This window comes from Felis catus (genome assembly GCF_018350175.1).
Source record: "Felis catus isolate Fca126 chromosome D3 unlocalized genomic scaffold, F.catus_Fca126_mat1.0 chrD3_random_Un_scaffold_83, whole genome shotgun sequence".
NCBI lineage: Eukaryota > Metazoa > Chordata > Mammalia > Carnivora > Felidae > Felis > Felis catus.
Genome location: NW_025408514.1, coordinates 14,167 through 33,255, shown reverse-complemented (window position 1 = coordinate 33,255; position 19,089 = coordinate 14,167). Strand labels below are relative to the sequence as shown.

At 53.3% G+C, this 19,089-nt stretch overlaps 2 protein-coding genes across 3 annotated transcripts; one reads left to right on the top strand and one right to left on the bottom strand.

Moving 5' to 3' along the window:
• The first annotated feature begins 39 nt into the window (after positions 1–39).
• On the top strand, positions 40–8,313 carry MZT2B (mitotic spindle organizing protein 2B). 2 transcript variants are annotated; one of them, XM_023241692.2, is made up of 5 exons: positions 40–316; positions 669–1,051; positions 1,272–1,420; positions 2,339–2,518; positions 8,054–8,313. In XM_023241692.2, exons 2-5 carry the CDS (start codon positions 888–890, stop codon positions 8,209–8,211), a joined length of 651 nt encoding a protein of 216 aa, XP_023097460.1. In that variant the 5' UTR covers positions 40–316; positions 669–887; the 3' UTR covers positions 8,212–8,313. The 2 variants fall into 2 exon arrangements, with proteins under 2 accessions (XP_023097460.1, XP_023097461.1); XM_023241693.2 differs by lacking the exon at positions 2,339–2,518.
• Positions 8,314–9,458: 1,145 nt separating this feature from the next.
• Positions 9,459–17,796, bottom strand: LOC101090556 (tubulin alpha-3 chain). The gene is made up of 5 exons (XM_011287925.4): positions 17,645–17,796; positions 13,686–13,908; positions 12,655–12,803; positions 11,661–12,341; positions 9,459–9,856 (listed from the first exon to the last, which is right to left on the bottom strand). Exons 1-5 carry the CDS (start codon positions 17,645–17,647, stop codon positions 9,560–9,562), a joined length of 1,353 nt encoding a protein of 450 aa, XP_011286227.1. The 5' UTR covers positions 17,648–17,796; the 3' UTR covers positions 9,459–9,559.
• Between the last annotated feature and the right edge of the window lie 1,293 nt (positions 17,797–19,089).

The following is a 19,089-nucleotide window of genomic DNA, read 5'->3' as shown; positions in this document are numbered from 1 at the left end:
GCGCCTGCTAAAGAGAAGCCGTTTATTGAGGTCCTGGAAGCGCGCCCTCTAATGGGGAACTGGAGCGGAAAGATCATACACTGTGCATTGACTGACCTTCTTACGATAGACGTTTATTGAGCGCCTTCAATATGCCAGGCACTGCCCTGGGTGCTGCTGCCCAAGCGAGAACGACCAATGCGGCCCGACCCTGATGGCCCAGAAACGGGTTTCTGAGGTCCGCCACGGCATCCCCTACGCCTAACACGTCTCCCTGTTGTGGGATCATTGAGCGCGACCCTCAAAAAAGAATTCTTGAGATGATCCGTGCAACTTAGTAAGTTCATTTAGGTAGCACGATACAGGACTTGTGGGCCGAAAGAGCTGCATTTTTGCTGTATGAAGCTAGTGGTTATATGCTTAGTGTTCAAGGGGGAGAGGACGTGCAGGGAGTATAGATCATAAATGTCTTCTTGCAATTTCTACTCCTAAAACTACTGTCACAAGATTTCTCTGGTGCTTGTCATTCAGCTCGGTATTAACTATCGATGAGACATACAGGCTGTCATGAGACCCTTTAAGAATGTAGCAACCAGTACTTATTTGATCCTTATCAAAACTATGCAGGCTATCAGCTTTCTGGGCTAAAGATGCACATTTTTCTGCTTTTATCCCTCATCATCCCGCAGGTGAATTTCTGCGGATCGAATGGCGGAGAGGAGACAAACCGGTTTGCGCCCTCTGCTGTAGGGCTGCGGGGCAGGCCAGGCGGTAGCGCTTCAGGGAGAGAAGCGACCGGCGGAGCCAGTAGAAGGCGCTGTGGGAGCTGCCGGAGGGGCCCGGCGGAGGCGGGGTCAGAGGAGGGAGCGCGGCGGGGCGGGGCGCTCGTCTTCCCGCTAGCCGGGTACATGGCGGCCCCGGGCGCGGGCCCCGGGCCGGGAGCACCCCCGGGGCTGGAGGCGGCCCTGCAGAAGCTCGCGCTGCGGCGGAAGAAGGTGCTGAGCGCCGAGGAGATGGAACTTTACGAGCTGGCGCAGGCGGCGGGTGGCGCCATAGACCCCGACGTGTTCAAGTGAGCGCGCGCGGGTGGGAGTGCGCGCTCATCCTACCCCCCCCCCCCCCAGACACCCCTGCTCCCCCGCCCGGGCCTCTGATCTGGAGGAGCCCCCACTCCCACCCCGCCCTTTTCGGACCCCTTTGAGCGCCCAGAGTAGAGTTGGGGTCTTGAGGGAAGTGGCCTTCCTGGGCCTGGGCGAGGAAGGCTCACTGCCCACCGCGTGTGTTCTCTCCAGGATCCTGGTGGACCTGCTGAAGCTGAACGTGGCGCCCCTCGCTGTCTTCCAGATGCTCAAGTCCATGTGTGCTGGGCAGAGGCTGGCGAGCGAGCCCCAGGACCCTGTGGCCGTGTCTCTGCCCACTTCGAGCGTCCCGGAGACCCGAGGTCAGAGCTGGGCCCGGTGCTCCCTGCCCCTGTGACTCAGGAGGCGGGTGGCAGGGGAGGCACGTGGGCGGTGCCAGACACAAGGTGGGCTTGGTCCTGAGTGGCCTGGTCTTACTGTGCGTCTTCTCCCAGGACCCACAGGGACTGTCCAAGGGCTCGCCTTTTGGTTTCCAGTCCCCAGTTTCATTTCTTTGCTACCCTTTGCTACCTATGCAAGTCCAGATCAGGTGGTCGCAAAGTCGGTGTCCAGGGTGGCCAGCAGGCTAAGCCTCATATGGGATTCTGCCTCCTTCCTTGGGTAGAAATGCTTTCATTCCACAAACGCGGGAACAAGGTGGCTTTGGTTCCTGTTCTCACGGTGTGTACAGCCTCCAGGAAAGTGTTCAGGGAGCGGGGCAGGCAGAGGTCTTACTGCCGCCCCTTAGCCTATACCCCATCTGGGCCCAGGTGCTGCCCAGGAGTCTAGCCAGCTGAGCGTTCTTCCTCGGATTGCAGGACGGGTCATCATGGCAGCCCCTGGCTGCCCTAGACACGCAGGGTGCAGAGGCCTGAGTGGGCACCGCACTGGGCTCAAGTTTGAGGGGCCTCCTCACTCTCGAGAGTCATGACTGGGGGCTAAGCAGGTGCCCGTGACAAAGGTGTCACAGTGGAGCTCCAGCTGCATCCTCCTGGTGTGTCGCATCTGCTCCCAGTTTCAGAAACAACCTGAATGCTTGGCCAGAAGCATTCGGGCACTCACAGACATCCTGAGAAGGGGCCGATGTTCAGGTGGGGGGCAGGCTGGGTCCCTGTGGGAGGGAGTGCCAGGGCCCTGGGTACCCACGCCCCCTTTCCTGAGAGGCCCTGGGCACTGGAGCGCAGGCTTCCTTACTGATCCACGCTCTGTCTGCTCTCTTTGTGTCTCTCTCTGACCTCCAGAGGCCTCCTTTCTCTCTGCCAAGAGCTGTAGTCCCCCTGCAAGGCCCTCCTTTGCCTCGGCCCCGCGGCCTGCGGCCTCTCCGGTTCTGCTCCACGGCCCAGCTGCCACGCACTCGCCTCTCTCTCCAGGGCCCCCCGGTTCCCTCCGGTTCTCTTGCTGCCTGTTCTCTCCTTTTGCAGGTTGCGTTTACTGGTTTATCTCTGGGGGTTGGTGCTCTTTCTTGTTTCTGTGGAAACTGCTGTGGCCCCTTTTCGAGAGTCAGAGCAACTTGGAGATGAACTGCCAGGGCAGGACCCTATGGGCCATCCCTGTTACACAGCTTAGGGATTGGGGACACAATTTCAGATCTTGGTTTATTAGAGACCACTTGCAGTACTTCTGGAATGGGACCAACGCCCCCTGCCCCCAGAGGCCAATTCTGCCAGGTGTGACTTGTGCTCTGTAGAGGTGCCCTCACCCCGAGAGGAGGGCAACAGGCCGAGGGGCAGGAGAGCCTTTACTTTGCTGTAGAGAGGGAAGCCTTAGGTGTGAGAAACACCTTGGTTGCTTAGATGCTGTCACCTGACAGGTAGCCTAGAGGGTAAGATGTGATTGTCCTTTCCTGCCTGTTTCCTGAGCTGAGGGTACCTTCCAGGCATTGCCCGGTGTGGTGAGGCTGGAGGCCCAGGGCCAGGGGCGTGTGAGGGCCTGAGATCCCACAGATGCCCTGGCTGTGCTCTCCATATCCTTTCCCACATCACCTACCTCGCTGTTCTAGGTGCCACCCGAAACTCGGCATGGGGAAGGGCCAAGGGGCAGGTCAGGGTAGAGCCAGTAGACTACAAGGCTGAGTTGAGGAATCAGTGGGCAGAGGGAGGGAGAAACTGGGAATGGAGCCCTCCTCTTTCAAGGGGGCGTTGCTGCTTGCTCACCCAGCGACTGGGTGCCAGGCTGGCTCTCAGCACTGAGGGCTCAGGGGGGCTGTGAGATGGACAGGTCCCCCTTCCAGTTTGGGAGATGGCTAGATACACCAATGGTGACAGAGACAGGAGGAAGCCAGTGTAGCCAGCCTTGCTGGAGCAGCAAGGGTTAAGCAGGCTCAGAGTCCTGTTGCCCTGCAGCCCTTTGAGGTAGGAGTAGTGGGGAGCGCTCCAGCCTGAGATGCGGGCCCAGGTCACTGGGGGGAGCGGGCCTGAGCTTGGAGGGGAGAGGTGGGAAAGGGAGGGCGGAGAGCCCAGAGGTGGAGTGGGTTTGCTTTGGTGCTCAGAGCACTGACACAGAGGGGCTCGGAGAGAGGTGGGGAAGAAGCCCCAAGCATAGGGACAGGAGTGGCATGGAGTGCTGGGCCCCACAGGGTTTTCTCAAGTGCTTATGCCTTGGGTCTGCTGGGTTGGGCAGCCAGTGGCCAGGATATGAGGACATAGAGGTCCTGGGGAGGTGCCCAGTGAGGGTAGAGGGCAGCCTGGAGAGGGGGTGGGTGGGGAGGCAGTGGAGGGGAGTGGGGCACGTGAGGGGCCATGCCAGGAGTGTGCTGTGGCCAAGAGGCAGAGGCCATCGGAGACCAAGAGCTCTGAGGCCACATGTTGCAGAATCTGTCTGTCCACACAGACCTTGGGCAGAATCTGAGGTAGAAAAAAATGAGGAGAGTTGTCAGAGTGATCAGTTGGGGGACTGTGGTAGCCTAGGATCATGATGGGGGTTTGGGGCTGTTAGGGCTCGCTGGCCTTAGGTTTCCCACAGAATTGGGGTGGCAGCTGCTGCAGGCCAGGGGCTGGAGGCCCGCCCAGGAGTTTGATCTGGTAAGCTGCAGCATGCTCAGCATCCAGGCGGCCTGTGGGGACTGTCACTGACAAGCTCATCCATTCATTCCTGGCTTTACTAGGCAGAACATGGGGAAACAGAAGACCCTAAGAGCACAAAGAGGGTAAATGCTTGTCATGATGAGGGTGTGGTCACCAAGGAAAAATAAAATTCGGTCGAGTGTTCTCTGCTGAGGCTTAGGGAAACTGTATGCTTCAAAAAGATGTTCCTCTGGAATGTGTAAGATGAAGTTTGGTGTGCAGAAGCTGTGAGCCCTACACAGAGCTGCGCTGTCCAGTACAGGAGCCATGGGCCCCCCCAGGGCTTGCGGCTGAGACTCACTGCAAGTTTAAGTATACACCAGACACCCAGATGCCAGAGAACTGGAACAAAAAGAATACCTCACAAGCAACTTTCATATCGATTACATGCTGAAATGGTAATATTGCACATTTTAGGTTAATTAAAATACATGATTTACATTAATTTCCTGTTTCTTTTTACTTTTTTTCTTTTTGACATTTATTTATTTTTGAGAGAGAGAGAGAGAGAGACAGAGCTCAACTGGGGGAGGGGCAGAGAGAGAGGGGGACACAGAATCCGAAGCAGGCTCCAGGCTCTGAGCTGTCAGCACAGAGCCCAACACAGGGCTCCACCCCCCAAACCATGAGATCATGACCTGAGCCGAAGTCGGACACCTAACTGACTGAGCCCACCCGGCCCCTCCCCCACTTTTTACTTTTTAATGTTGCTACTACTGGAAAATGAGTTACATGTGGTTCACATCATATTTCTGTTGGGACAGTGCTGCTCCAGAACAATTGAACTTTGCCTGAAACGCTGAGTCAGGGCCGTATGTACTGCATGTGTGCAGGAGAGGGTCACTTCTCCTAAGAAGCACAGGCCCAGTTAAGGGCTAAAAGTGCATGTGTGCATGTCCATGGTGCACATCAGTCTTTGTCATTATGTCTGTATGTGTTCTGGAAGCACTGACTGATTAAGCCACTCGTGTGTGCTCAGCCAGAGAGGGCAGCAGGACTGGCTGGTGCGTGTAGACCTTCTGGTGGGCTCTCGAGTAGCAGTGATAGGTGGTCCTGGCTGCACGCTCACCCTGGCCACCAGACCTTGCCAGCCAGCCTTGAGGATATCAGGGCACTTGCTATGCTGCCTCACCCCCTTGTTCTTTTCCTTCCTCACACACACATCCAGTGTCCGCTTACGGCCAGTCACTAATATTTGACCTCAGGGGCCCCACCGGCCCATTTGAGCACGAGGGAGTGCTCCCACCATGAAGGAGAAAGGCCACTCCCGGGGAACATGGGCAAGATGGGAGCAGCTTCTCACATTCTGGGCTTTTTGTCAACCCTTGATCCCCCCGCACCTCTGCCAACAGAGCTTGCAGGGGATGGGGAGTTGGGATCACATGGGCCACACCAGAGTTAAATGGTTCAGTGGGTCCCGCTGGGGCGGGCCAGCTCCCCAGCCGCAGGGGGTGTGTTTAGGGTTGCCTTTGGGGTTTTGCTGCATCTGGGGTTGGGGGGGTTCGGTCAGGTATTAGGGGTAGGAGGAGCACCAACTTTTTAACACCGTGAGCCAGGCTGTTTTTAACCTTCAGTGCTCATTGTCTTTGACACCCGTGAGGGCTCCTCAGGCATCGGGCCTGGGGGCATGTCACTGCCACCCACCCTAGCCTGTAGTCACCTCTGGCTCAGTCCTGCCCTCCAATCCATGGGACCCTAACTACCCTACCCCATTGCAGGGAGCTGGGGCAGGTAAGACCGGTTCCAGAAAGTCCCCTGCTGTGTCCAGGACAGAGCAGGTCTGTCCACTGACAGGCCCCCACACCATTCTCCTCAGACCAGAATGCCTCCCCAGCTCTGCATGAGGCCTAAGTGGGTCTCTCCACTAACTGAGAGCACGTGATTCCTGAAGGTTCCAAGAATTGCAGAGCTCGATAAACGGTTAGATGGTTTTCTTAATGGCTCAAATTTACATTGGTGTCTTATTTCCAGGGTTTGTCAGCCTCATCAAGGTTAAAAATGAACATTATTTGCTATTTTCTCCTTTCCTCTCATCCTGGACTTTCCAGAAGAGCCCTGGTCATTATACTGAGGGGGAGAGGAAATTCAGGTATATGGCAGGGCGAAGAAAAGCTGCATTCAGACCCGGGCCCACGTCTGAGACCCACACTGCCATTTTGGGGGTGGCCTATGCTTGAGCTATATTTTCAGGTCCTTCAGGAGCCCTGGGCCTAGTCTGTAGGATGCCTAAGCACGCAGGGGTAGGCCAGGTGCTACAGATGAGTTATGCCAGTCTGGCCAGGCCTGGAGAGGGACATGGCCTCATAGCTGACCAGCAGGTTGGGAGCTGTAGGGTGGCGGGGCTCGTGCACTCACAGGACCAGTCAGTGGGAACCAGAATATCAGAATGTGTAACAGGAAAAAGGAAATGTGTGGTGACGGTTCTCTACTTTTGTTTTTTCCATGAACCACTGGCAGGCTGAGTTGGCCCAGCTTCAGCCCACCACATGCCCTTGGCCCTCTGTAACGTGTTATTACATCTCCATTGAATCAAACCTGTGCAAGCCCAGGGAGGCAGGGCAGGGGAAAATCTGAGCTGTGGCATTCCAAGCAGTGGCACCATGGTAACCCTTTCCACCCCACTAGACAGCAAAGACCCCCTGTTGTTCCCTGGGGAGGAGCTGTTCAGAAATGCTCTTAGGAAGGGCTGTCCTATCTCTGCAGGAGTCCTGGGGAGAAAGTAGTGTCAGAGAGGATGGAAAGGGAGTCTGATGTCTTGAAGAAGCCAGGAACTGCAGTGTCACAAATGTAGGTGCCTCCCCTTGTTCCAGGTGACAAATGGTGAACCAGGAGTGACTCAACATGCCCCCAAGAAATTCGTGGTGTGTGTTCTCCAAAAACCCACATGTCCCCATTGCAGGCTGTTTATTTGACTAAGAACTGACATTAAGGTTGAGGGTGAAACATGGGACGCATCCCCTGGTCAGAGTCTGCAGGATGGACCCTGCCAGGCTGGAGCAGAGAGGAGCCCCGGCTGGGGAAGGCCCAGTGGGGAGGGACTGTGACCCCGGGGGTGAGCCTGCTCCCTGGGCACATTTTGTGCCTCCTGGTGTCCTCTCGGTCTTGTGAATGCTGTCAACATCCTGAAGCCAGGGAAGCCATTCCTTTAGAATAAAGTTTGGCCCAAGTGTGATTACAGATCTTCCTGTCTTCACAGAAAGAGGGGAAGGTAAGTAAATTACAAGTCAAGGGATATCTGCACCGGTGGTCTCCATCTGAATGTGACTACCTGTGGTCAGGGCAAGCTTCCTCTGAGCAGTCAAGCCTCAGCATGAAGCCAGTCACAGGATCCCGGAGCTGAACTTGAGAGCAAGAGGCTTGACCCGCGAAAGTTTGCAAAATACTTTGAGGTAGTCAGGGAAACGCCTGAGGGAAAGATTCCAAGGTCCAAATCCAAAAGCCTGACTTCCATTCTTGATGGATGTGCTTCCAGCAGTTCAGCTGTGGGTGATGTGGAGCAGAGAGCCCCAGGGGAGGCTGTGAAGTGGTGGCCCTGGTGGCGAGCCCTCCTGTGCTGCTGGTGGTCGGGCGATTCCTTACACTCTCCAGGGCGGGAGCCAACCGGCTGAGCTCACCTTTCCCTAAATGGGCCTGGCGGACTTTCCCCATTGTTCCTCGTGCTGCTTCTGTCCTAGGACCTATGCTCGAGGGCCTCTTGCACTCTGTGGAGGACTTCTCTCGGATGTGCCCTCTCCAGGTGGTCCTCAGCCTCAGGGCTCAGAGCTGAGAGGATCCCTGGCTGAAAGGTCGCACAGAGATGTACCAGACGTAATGTGCAAGGAACACAAATGTAGTAGGTGTGCCGACTGTGGAGTTTGCCCTGGTTCCTAACAATTGTGTTCTGCGTCCGCTCAGGGAGAAACAAAGGCAGCACGGCTCTGGGTGGAGGCCCAGCACTGGCAGAGCGTGGCGGCCGGGAAGGATCCAGCCAAAGAATGCCCCGACAACCCAGTGCTACCAGGCTGCCGAAGGGGGGCGGGCCGGGGAAGAGCCCCACTCGGAGCAGCACCTGAGACGGCAGACTTCTCACGCCACCCAGCTGTGGGCTCCACCAGCCTCCTAGCAGAGGCTACGTGTGGTTTCCTCCGGTTGGTAATAAAGCTTTGTGAAAAACCGAGGGTCCATCCAAGCTGTTTTCTATCACCTTTTGAATACATTAAGGCTCAAAGATTGAGAATCAGTTTTGCATTGTGGGCCTAGATGTACTGCAGCTGAACGTAACAACCAACTGACCTAAACCAGTGGTTTCACCCTACTATACCTTATTTTCAGGTCATAGAGAAAAATATCTGTATGGTTGGCCCATGAACAAATGGGGGTCAGGGGCACCAACCCCTGCATAGTTGAAAATCCAAGCGTAACTTTTGACTCCCCAGAACTTAACTACCAACAGCCTACTGTTAGTAGGAAGCCTTACTGATAATATACAGTCAATTAACACATCTTTTACGTATGTATTATAGACTGTATACGTATACTATATATATCATATACTATTACATACTGTATTATACTCGAGGAAACTAGAGGGAAGAAAATCGTAAGAGAAATACATTTACAGTACCATGCTGTAAAAAATCCACATAGAAGTGACCTGCACAGTTCAAACTCTTGTTACTAAAACTTTTATAAATGCACGTCAACATGTTTCGCTGAAGAGAAAGGTGCGGTGCTTTTGCCGAGACCATTCCCAGGGTAGAGCTGCAAGGGTCTGAGGGTGGAGTGGATATGCTGTCTTACAGGTTACGTGCACAGTAAAGTCAAAGATGAGCCGTAATCTAGAGCTCACCCTGTGACTGTGAATGCCATGGAGAATCCAATACAACTCCAACACCCCCCCCCGCCCCTGCCCAATGTCCTCACCCTACACATTTGACCCACAGCATTAAGGACTTTATGGACAGCCCCCTTCCATGGACCTCAGGTGTTCAACCTCCAGTGCCAAACTTACACATTAGTCACCATGTGCCATCAACAGAGAAACCTGAAAAATTGCAAATTCAATTGAAAGCCTAACTCAGTTTTGCTAGAATCTAGGCAATCTTTGTGCTCTGGAACCTCAATTTGGAAAGAACTGTTTTCCCCAGGCCATGCAGATCATGTCAAGTATGCACTGGCTCCCTACAGATGTAGGTAGTGCTGTACACAACTCACAGTGCAGCCCAGGACAGCTTTCCACACGGCCTGACAGGCCTTGGGGTCCTACCCATCTGTGCAGTCACATGAGTGTATCCCAAATGAGCATCACAATAGACCGCAGTTTCATACAGAAACTTTAATTGGAAACAACTGAAAACCACCTGTGCTGCAGGGTGGCAAGAGAGAGAGGGAGAGAGGAATGCCTGCCAGCCATGTCCCCATTCAGTACTCTTCCCCTTCTTCAGCCTCTGCTTCCACGGAATCCACGCCCACCTCTTCATAATCTTTCTCCAGAGCTGCCAGGTCCTCCCGGGCCTCGGAGAACTCCCCTTCCTCCATGCCTTCCCCCACGTACCAGTGCACAAAGGCTCGCTTTGCATACATGAGGTCAAACTTATGGTCTAGGCGGGCCCAGGCCTCGGCAATGGCGGTAGTGTTGCTCAGCATGCACACGGCCCGCTGCACCCTGGCCAGGTCCCCTCCGGGGACGACGGTGGGGGGTTGGTAGTTGATGCCCACCTGCCAGAGAAGGGGAAGAAAACAGTCTGTGCAACTTCCGTCAAACCCAGAAATGGTAGCTGCTCTCATGGAAACAAAAGACATGCAGGTGCCTTCTTTGTGCCAGGCAAGGTGTCAGGTGAGCAGGGTGCTGCTTTCCAGACCAGGAAAACCGCGGAAAAGGAGCCCTGGCTCCCGGCTCAGTCCCAAGTTGCCTGAAGGGCTGTGTCCCAGCAACTGAGACATGTGACAGGTGCTCAGGTAACAGGGCTGTTTCCTCTAAAAGGGGACACTGCTTTGTATTGCTCGTGTTATTTTTCCCCATAGGCTTCTACAAGATGGGGATTCATTTCTGTAGCTGAAACCTTTTCCACTCGATTCAGAGTACTATGGTTGTATCACCAGGGGAGATCATACCCCCGGTCTCCCACCAAATGAGCCAGCCTGTGCATAATAGGGCGACAGGCACACCCTCAGGTCCTAGGACTGTTGCTACTACTGCAACAGGAGGTGGCCTATGTGTGTGCTAAGTAGGAGAAAGGGGGTGATATTCGAGGGCTGGGCCCACAAGGGGAGGCATTCTAAGTTTCCAAACCAGGAGACACCACGACCAGAGGTTTGGGCAGGAATACACAGGGTCAGTTAGAGCTGGGGTCGGCAAACTTCATCTATAAAGAGCAAGACAGGGACGCCTGGGTGGCTCAGTTGGTTAAGGTGTGCAACTTCAGCTCAGGTCGCGATCTCACGGCCTGGGAGTTCGAGCCCCGTGTTGGGCTCTGTGCTGACAGCTCGGAACCTGGAGCCTGTTTCAGATTCTGTGTCTCCCTCTCTCTCTGACCCTCCCCCGTTCATGCTCTGTCTCTCTCTGTCTCAAAAATGAAAATAAGTGTTAACAAAAAAAAGAGCAAGGCAGCACATATTCTAGGCTGGGTGGGCCACATGGTCTCTGTCACAATTACTTAATTCTCTCTTTGGAGCACAAAAGCAGCCACAACAAGACACCAATGAACAGGTGTGGGTGTGTCCACATAAAACTCTACGTGGCTGGTCTGCCAACTGTGCCGATCCCTGAGCCCAGAATAGGAAGGGCTGGTGAAGGACCCGCTGCAGCAAGCCCACCAGAAGCAGTAAGGTCTGAGCCGGCTAGGCGGCATGGAAAGCAAGGCAGAGGGAAGCACGTTTTCCCAGATGGAAAGCATCGACAGCTTAGCGTCCAAGTACTGGACAAAGCTGAAGAGCTACAGCAAGTTTCCTATTCTGTATCAGATGGAAAACTGGCACAGACTGTGTTGGAGGCAGCCTCTGCCCAAACTTGCCAATCTTACTAACAGAGAAATGAGTATGTTGCCATTTCTTCCAAAAACATCCATGACCATTTTTCGTTAAATCAAATGCTGCGTGGGACATTTAGATTTGGTTAATTTCCTCATGCCTGAAGAATGACGTGGGATTTAGGAACACTGATGTTTACAGTGATACCCCAATTTCAAATATCCACATAAATTACCAAAATGCCCTTGAAAATTGCTACATTTCTAAGTCCAAGCTATTTTTCCCACACTAATTCTCTCACCCAGAAGCGGCAACAAAAATCCTTCCAAAAACTTTCTGTTCTGTTAAAAAAGAAAATTCTCACGCAGATACACAATGTGATAACTCAGGAAGGGAGTTCAGATGGCACCACTGAATAAATTATCACTCCGGCTCACTGATTTATGACCAAGGGGCTGGCTGCCACGGAACAGGGCATCCCCCACAAAGGGCATGCCGTGCTTGGTCGGCTGCCTGCTGACCGGTAACACCACTCAACATCACCCAGTCCTACCTTAAATCCAGTTGGGCACCAATCCACAAACTGGATGGTGCGCTTGGTCTTGATGGTGGCGATGGCTGCGTTGACATCTTTCGGGACCACGTCCCCCCTGTACAACATGCAGCAGGCCATATACTTGCCGTGCCGAGGGTCACACTTGACCATCTGGTTAGCCGGCTCAAAACAGGCATTGGTGATCTCGGCCACAGACAGCTGCTCGTGGTACGCCTTCTCAGCTGAGATGACCGGGGCGTAGGTGGCCAGGGGGAAGTGGATGCGGGGGTAAGGGACCAGGTTGGTCTGGAATTCCGTCAAGTCCACGTTCAGGGCCCCATCAAATCGCAGGGAGGCCGTGATGGAGGACACGATCTGCCCGATCAGACGATTAAGGTTGGTGTACGTGGGCCGCTCGATATCCAGGTTGCGCCGACATATGTCGTAGATGGCTTCGTTGTCCACCATGAAGGCACAGTCAGAATGCTCCAGGGTCGTGTGGGTGGTCAGGATGGAGTTGTAGGGCTCCACCACGGCCGTGGACACCTGGGGGGCCGGGTAGATGGCAAACTCCAGCTTGGACTTCTTGCCGTAGTCCACCGACAGCCGCTCCATGAGCAGGGACGCAAACCCAGAGCCGGTGCCGCCCCCGAAACTGTGGAAGATGAGGAAGCCCTGCAGCCCCGTGCACAGATCCGCCTGAGAGAAACCAGAGACCGTGAGTCAGTGCCTGCGGAAGCCACACCGCCGACCTCCGACAAGCCACGCTCGCTTCTTTGCCTCTGCGGGATGATCACACATTCAAATCGTCCACAGCGCACGTGCAGGACGCTCAGGAGCAAAGCAAGGCAGACGTTAGAGATGTATGGACGCGCTGAAGCCACACGTGAAGGGAAACGTGGACTCAAGATTCTGGCCTGGGGTTTTGCCAGAGCGACCTCCTGGTCGCAATCCCTGCACGCCCCCCCGTCCGGGGCAACGTCCACAGGAAGCCTTCTCGGCACCCCCTTACCAGTTTTCGGATCCGGTCCAGGACCAGGTCGACGATCTCCCTGCCGATGGTATAATGGCCTCTGGCGTAATTATTGGCTGCGTCCTCCTTCCCGGTGATCAGCTGCTCTGGGTGGAAGAGCTGCCTGTAGGTCCCTGTGCGCACTTCATCTACAAAGAGGACACGTGGGCCGCAGGGCCTCAAGCCTGTTGTCAACTCACCAGGAGGGGTGGGTTTGGGGACCGTCGGGATCTACCAAGCACGTGCCGTTCCTCGCGGGTCGGCGGCATCAGGGCCTCGTAGAAAACGTCTCTGCGTCATACGCAGACCACAACAGCAATCTATGGCCCAGCAGGTAAAGTCAAGTGGAGGTACAAAGTCCAATCTGACTGGTCCTCAAAGAAGGGAAACCACTCACACCCGCACACCCGTGATTCTGCACGTGCATCCGTATGTCCTCCTACCCACAGCTACCTCAAAGAGTGTAACTAAAAAATCGCTTACATACTAGACAGTCACCAGGTCAGCATGACCTTGGCCGGCCAGTCCCATCAGGGCACCCTCTGTGGCCTGCCTCTCACAGGCTTTAGGGTGACATCCTCTCTTCCCCTGGGTGGCCACTGAAAGGTGCTCTGTCCTTGCAGCTCTCCCTGGCAACCACTTCAGCCTTCTAATCCGGAGGAAGCCAACAAATGTTCTCTACTTACCTTTCTGTCAGATGCAGGTCAGGATTCTCACGCAGCAGCATTTTGGTGTGCGCAGCGTTAAGGAGGGACCAGTGCCTGGGCACCCCGCAGGTGGAGTCTACACAACCACCTGCCTGGGGCTGAGGCGGCCACGAGTGAATCTATCACCAGCCTATCTTTTTCCTGTACGTCAGGTTCTCCTAACTTAGGAGCCTCAGTTTCTCACCTGATGTAGCCACAGGCGTGTACTTGTACACCCCGTCCTTTCTGCAGAAAGGATTCAAAGGAGCACAGAGGGCATGGAGGGGGCTTCAGGGAGGCTCTCCCACTCTCCCGGGAAAGCCGCCCAAGTGCCCGAGTACCTACCGACCACGGTGGGCTCCAGGTCCACAAACACCGCTCTGGGCACATGCTTGCCAGCCCCAGTCTCGCTGAAGAACGTGTTGAACGAGTCATCCCCACCACCGATGGTTTTGTCACTTGGCATCTGACCATCGGGCTGAATTCCATGTTCAAGGCAGTACAGTTCCCAGCAGGCATTGCCGATCTGGACACCTGCCTGCCCCACGTGGATAGAGATGCACTCGCGCTGGGAACCAGAACACAAACGTTGAGATCCCCTTGTCTTCAAGGGAACCAACGCTCTATGGCATGGAAACCATATTAACACACACATCTACATGTATTTCACATTGTCTATGGCTTTCCCAGACCTTTCCCAGAAGGCTTATGTGACCCTTTTCAAGTCCCTATGAAAACTGAGGTGCTCTAAACCACCCTAGCTACTAAGTGCCGGACTTAGCCCCTACACAAAAGTGTTTGCTACCATACACGTAATGTCGATGATAAACGCCACACCATACACTCACATACAGCCACAGTCACCATACAGCCACAGTTATTCTCAAAAGAGTATAGCGATTAGCTTCTGATGGTGTCCTGTCCAAAGAGAATGTAACAAGTAACAGATCAGGGAAGGAAGAGTGGACTTGGACACAGGTCACCGTGGCCCAGGTGCCCGTGGTCACCATATGTGTGCCATCCTCCTACCCATCTACAGCTACCCTCTATTTTCTCCACCCAGGGCTGTGCTCAGGGAGGCTGAGCCATCTGGACTGCATTAAAGGGGCTTCCTTGCACCTGGCTTCTGGTTGCATTAGCCAAGGCAGGCATCAGCAAGAGACTGCGAGGTTAGAGGACAGTGTGGTCAGGGTGCTCACTTCCTGGCTCCCACCCTGCCGGACTGCCATGGGCTCCCTGAGTGTGTTTATCAAGGCCACAAACTTTCAGCAGTCAGTGTTCTTGATAAAGCCACCTTCTCAGCTTCTAGTGACCACTCCCTTCACCTCAAGGCTAGGAGTTAATGGCAACCAGACATCACAAATGGTAGGACACTACACTGTCCTTTGGTGGTTTCCTTAGACTCAAAGTACCTATTCTGACTGTATCCTATCTTTCCTGCCATAAACATGACTGTACAGTCATTAATCATTTGTTCTATTTTAGACACCTTATCCTTACAAATACATAGAGGAGATCAAATAAAATTCAAGGTGTCCCACCTACCCTAAATCCTAATACGCAATACCAAGAACTTGAAGTCCTGTTTTTAAGTTTGGCAGGCAATTTTATTTTTATTTTTAAGGTTTTTTATTATGGAGAGACAGCACAAGCAGGGGAGGGACAGAGAGAGAAGGAGACAGAAGCCGAAGCAGGCTCCAGGCTCTGAGCTGTCAGCACAGAGTCCGACACGGGGCTCGAACCACAGACCGTGAGATCATGACCCGAGCTGAAGTCGGACGCTTAACCGCCTGAGCCAGGTGCCCCTGAAGTCCCGTTTCTTATCACACAAACACCAGCTCTCCAATTAGGGGCATAGAGATTCACGTAACGCCACAATACCCTAAGAATCCATCCCAGAAGGAACTATTCAGTTGCAGAAAGAACTTGTCCAATGACAAGGAATGCACTCCTTCAGAGAAGAAATTCATCAACACTCTGGGAAGTCTTTTGGAATCCACACAATCACACCATTTACAGATCAGTATTATTCATTTCGCCTTACCTAATTAAATCCAGGCAGCCTATGCTTCACAGGATGCCTGATTTAGTTTTCTACGGACTCAGCCCTAGTATGATCACAGGAAGCTCTGGACCCTGAGAAAATCCCTCAGGTTTTTCTTTTACAAAATGGGGGCTGGTGTGCTACATGATCTGCAAGGCCACTTCCATCTGATTATCCAATGGAACTAACGAAAAGCAGTCAGAAAAATCATTCCTAGCTTTCAATAGGAAGCCATTAAAAATTCATCACCAACCTCACCTGGATCATTAAAATTTTACCTTACTTTACTCAGCCTTACCGTCATCCTCTTTCTTTTCAAGCTCCAGTCCAACTGCTCTCTTCATATTCTTGGCAGATTACTTTGTTCCCTATGTACCCAGAAGCTTCAGCTTCCAGACAGCAAATGCGCAGACCTTTCTGCTCTCTTCCTCCTGTCAATTGTTTCTACTGATCCCCTAGCCGCTAACAGTCCTCAAAGTAATCACTGGCCTTCTCAGGCCACTAGAGATCCACAGACCTCTTCAGGGTAATTGGAAATTAAAGCCATTTCACAGTAGGACTACTGAGATAACCAGCCCTTTTCACCGTGTTCACATTTCACCGTGTTCACTGATGGTGCATAATCAAACAGTGGGTAAAACTGGGGTGCTTGGGTGCCTCAGTCAATTAAGCATCCACCTTCAGCTCAGGTCATGATCTTACCATTTATGAGTTTAAGCCCCGCACTGGGCTCCGCACTGACAGTGCAGAGCCTGCCTGGGATTCTCTCACGCTCTCTCTCTCAAAACAATAAACTTAAAAAAAAAAAGTGGGTAAAACTCTTAATGCCCTAGTACAAATCAAGGTAGTGGCACCAAACTATACCAGTGTTCGTTAGATTCTTCACCCTTATGCACTCACGGTAAAAAGACCAAAAAAAAAAAAAAAGTCAATTTCATTTCAGAATATTCATGATGAAGCAAAAAATGATTATTTTATAAAACATCCACCCTCAAGTACTGTGATAAAACGGAAAGTATCCATAAAGCACTTGTGCACCTGCTGAAATACAGCTGTTTGAAGAAATAGCACTTGTGTGTTTTCAGTTGCCAACTGAACTAGCTTTTTTCACAGAATGTTATTTTCCTTGCAAGAGCCGACAAACTATGGCTATTGCAGCTTGGATATCTGGTGTTTATGTTAGCATGTTGTCTGAAAGTAAATACATATTTTTAAAATTTCTAACATGGCAAATGACTATGGAGATAACCCACATAAACAAAGGCTTTTTGGAGTCCTAATTTGTTACACTGTAGAGACGTCCATGGAGTGCCTGGGTGGCTAAGATGGTTAAGCATGACTCTTGCTTCCCCATCAGGTCATGATCTCATGGTTTGTGAGTTGAGCTCATTGGGCTGGCAGTGCAGAGCCTGCTTGGGATTCTCTCTCTCCCTCTCCCTCGCCCCTCCCCCACTTGCACTCTTTCTCTCTCAAATAAACTCTATAAAAAAATAAATACCGTAGGGGCACCTGGGTGGCTCAGTCGGTTAAGTGTTGGACTTCAGCTCAGGTCATGATCTCATATCACATGAGTTCGAACGCCACGTTGGGCTCTGTGCTGACAGCTTAGAACCTGGAGCCTGCTTGGGACTCTGTGTCTCCCTCTCTCTCTGCCCCTCCCCTACTTGTGCTGTGTGTGTGTGTCTCTCTCTCTCAAAAATAAACATACGTTAACATACATACATACATACATACTCTAGGGATGTCCTGGGACCCCAACGTTTGAGAACCACCTTCCAGGCCTCAGGTACCCAACATAACGGCTGTCCTCAGAGACTGAGTCAAGGCCAGCCAACAAGTCAAGGTCACCCAGCTTCCAACCTGGCTCATAAAGTTACAATTTTCGAGAAGACATCTGCACCTGCCGACCCCCCTTCATCCGGGACATTACCACGACGCAGGTTGCCGCTGCCCTCAGGGTTCGCACACCCAGAGAACAAGCGAGAGGACTATCATCTGTTCGTCCGGGCAGCCCTGGGCCTCCCGTGCCCAGCCCAGCCCCCTCTTTCCCCCGATCTCCACTCCCCCCTCCCCCCCGCCACACACACACACACACACACACACACACACACACACACACACACACACACACACACACACACACCGACCCCGTCCTAGGATTTGTCCCAGTCTTGCCCCACCCAGGGGCCTCATGTGGCGGGCTTCATCCTCCCTCCTGCCTGGGCCTCTATGAACCGAGAGTGGCCAGGGGGGGCCTCACCATGGTGAGTTCAGCTGCTGCCCAACGCCGTTACCAGACCTCAACCGCTGCCACCGACGCCACGCGCCCAACTGCCGCTGCTGCGCGGTGCACCCGGCCCGGGATTGGCCCGCCGCTGCCCAGGTGCCCATTGGTCCTCAGTGCCTCGGGGCGGACCTAGGCCTGGAATCCCGCTTCTGATTGGACGTTACTTGGCTTGCGGAGTATGGTGCTTTCTGATTGGATATGGCTTTGGCGGGAAGGCTGTGGCCTAGCCAAAGCCGAGCATTCTGATGCATCCTCGGATGTTAGTTGGGAGCGGTCACGGTTTTCTCTGCATGGGACATAGCACATTTTCGTGCACGTAAGCCCTCAATGTGCGCGTGGCTTCACGTCAAGCTTGTGCTGCCTTCTTGCTTGGAGGCCCAGGCCCACTCACCTGTCTGCTCGTGATTCCGGTCTTTGCAAACGAGACACCCTCTCAAGGCCTGCCCACCGTCTACCTGTAACCAATGCAAAGGAGAGCTGCTCTCCCGTGCTTCACAAGCCAATAAAAGACTTGCACCAAGTTTTTGCCTTGAAGATAGGCTATTCGTTGGTGTGGCACCACCCAGGAGAACGTAAAACCAGTGTTTAACGTCCCGAACTTCCTGATGGCTTATAAACGAGGGGTTTTACGGGGAAAGTTGGGGGCAGGGCGGGGGCCCGGGGGGGGGGGTCTCCTGAGAAGGTGGACGCTGTTGATTGGAGGCTCATGAAGTCATGTTCACAGATGTTACTTTGTTACTTCAAGTGGCTTCATCTGGTCCACGGAGGTGTGTTCTATCTCAAGAGACTTGAGATAGCCTAACAACCAACAAGATGGATGCCAGCTTCATACCCAAAATCTGCACCCGGCTTTCTTGTCCACCCTTTTTCCTGTGCAGAAAGGCCTTTGCCATCCAGCGCCCAGGAACCAGGCAGGATTTGATTACTTCTTTAATCTGGGGATTTCTGAGTTTCTGGGGACAAGGGAGTTGGAGGGTATACCCCAGGCTCCCCCCGCCAAGGCTGGGTTGGAATACAGTGTCCATTTTGGGGAACTTTGGTACAATCACCTGATTCTTCCAATCTGTAAAGACTGACTTAACTTTCTTTGGGATCCACTGTGAATTTATTTCTGAGAAAAGCAGGGTAAAAGGAATTCTGGCATAACCCCAAATTTATCACCAGAATGCAACATCCTTTCTGGTGATTCCCTAGAGCATGTTGGAGCAGACCCTTAACTTCTTACAGAAGAGCGGGGAACTCTGCCCCTGCAGTGGCACACAGCAGGTAGAGGAGCTGGACTTTTTCTGTAGGCCTTGGGAACATTTGGATAGTATGATTAGGTCGGCCCTTAGAAAGATAGCTTTGGGGGCGCCTGGGTGGCGCAGTCGGTTAAGCGTCGGACTTCAGCCAGGTCACGATCTCGCGGTCCGTGAGTT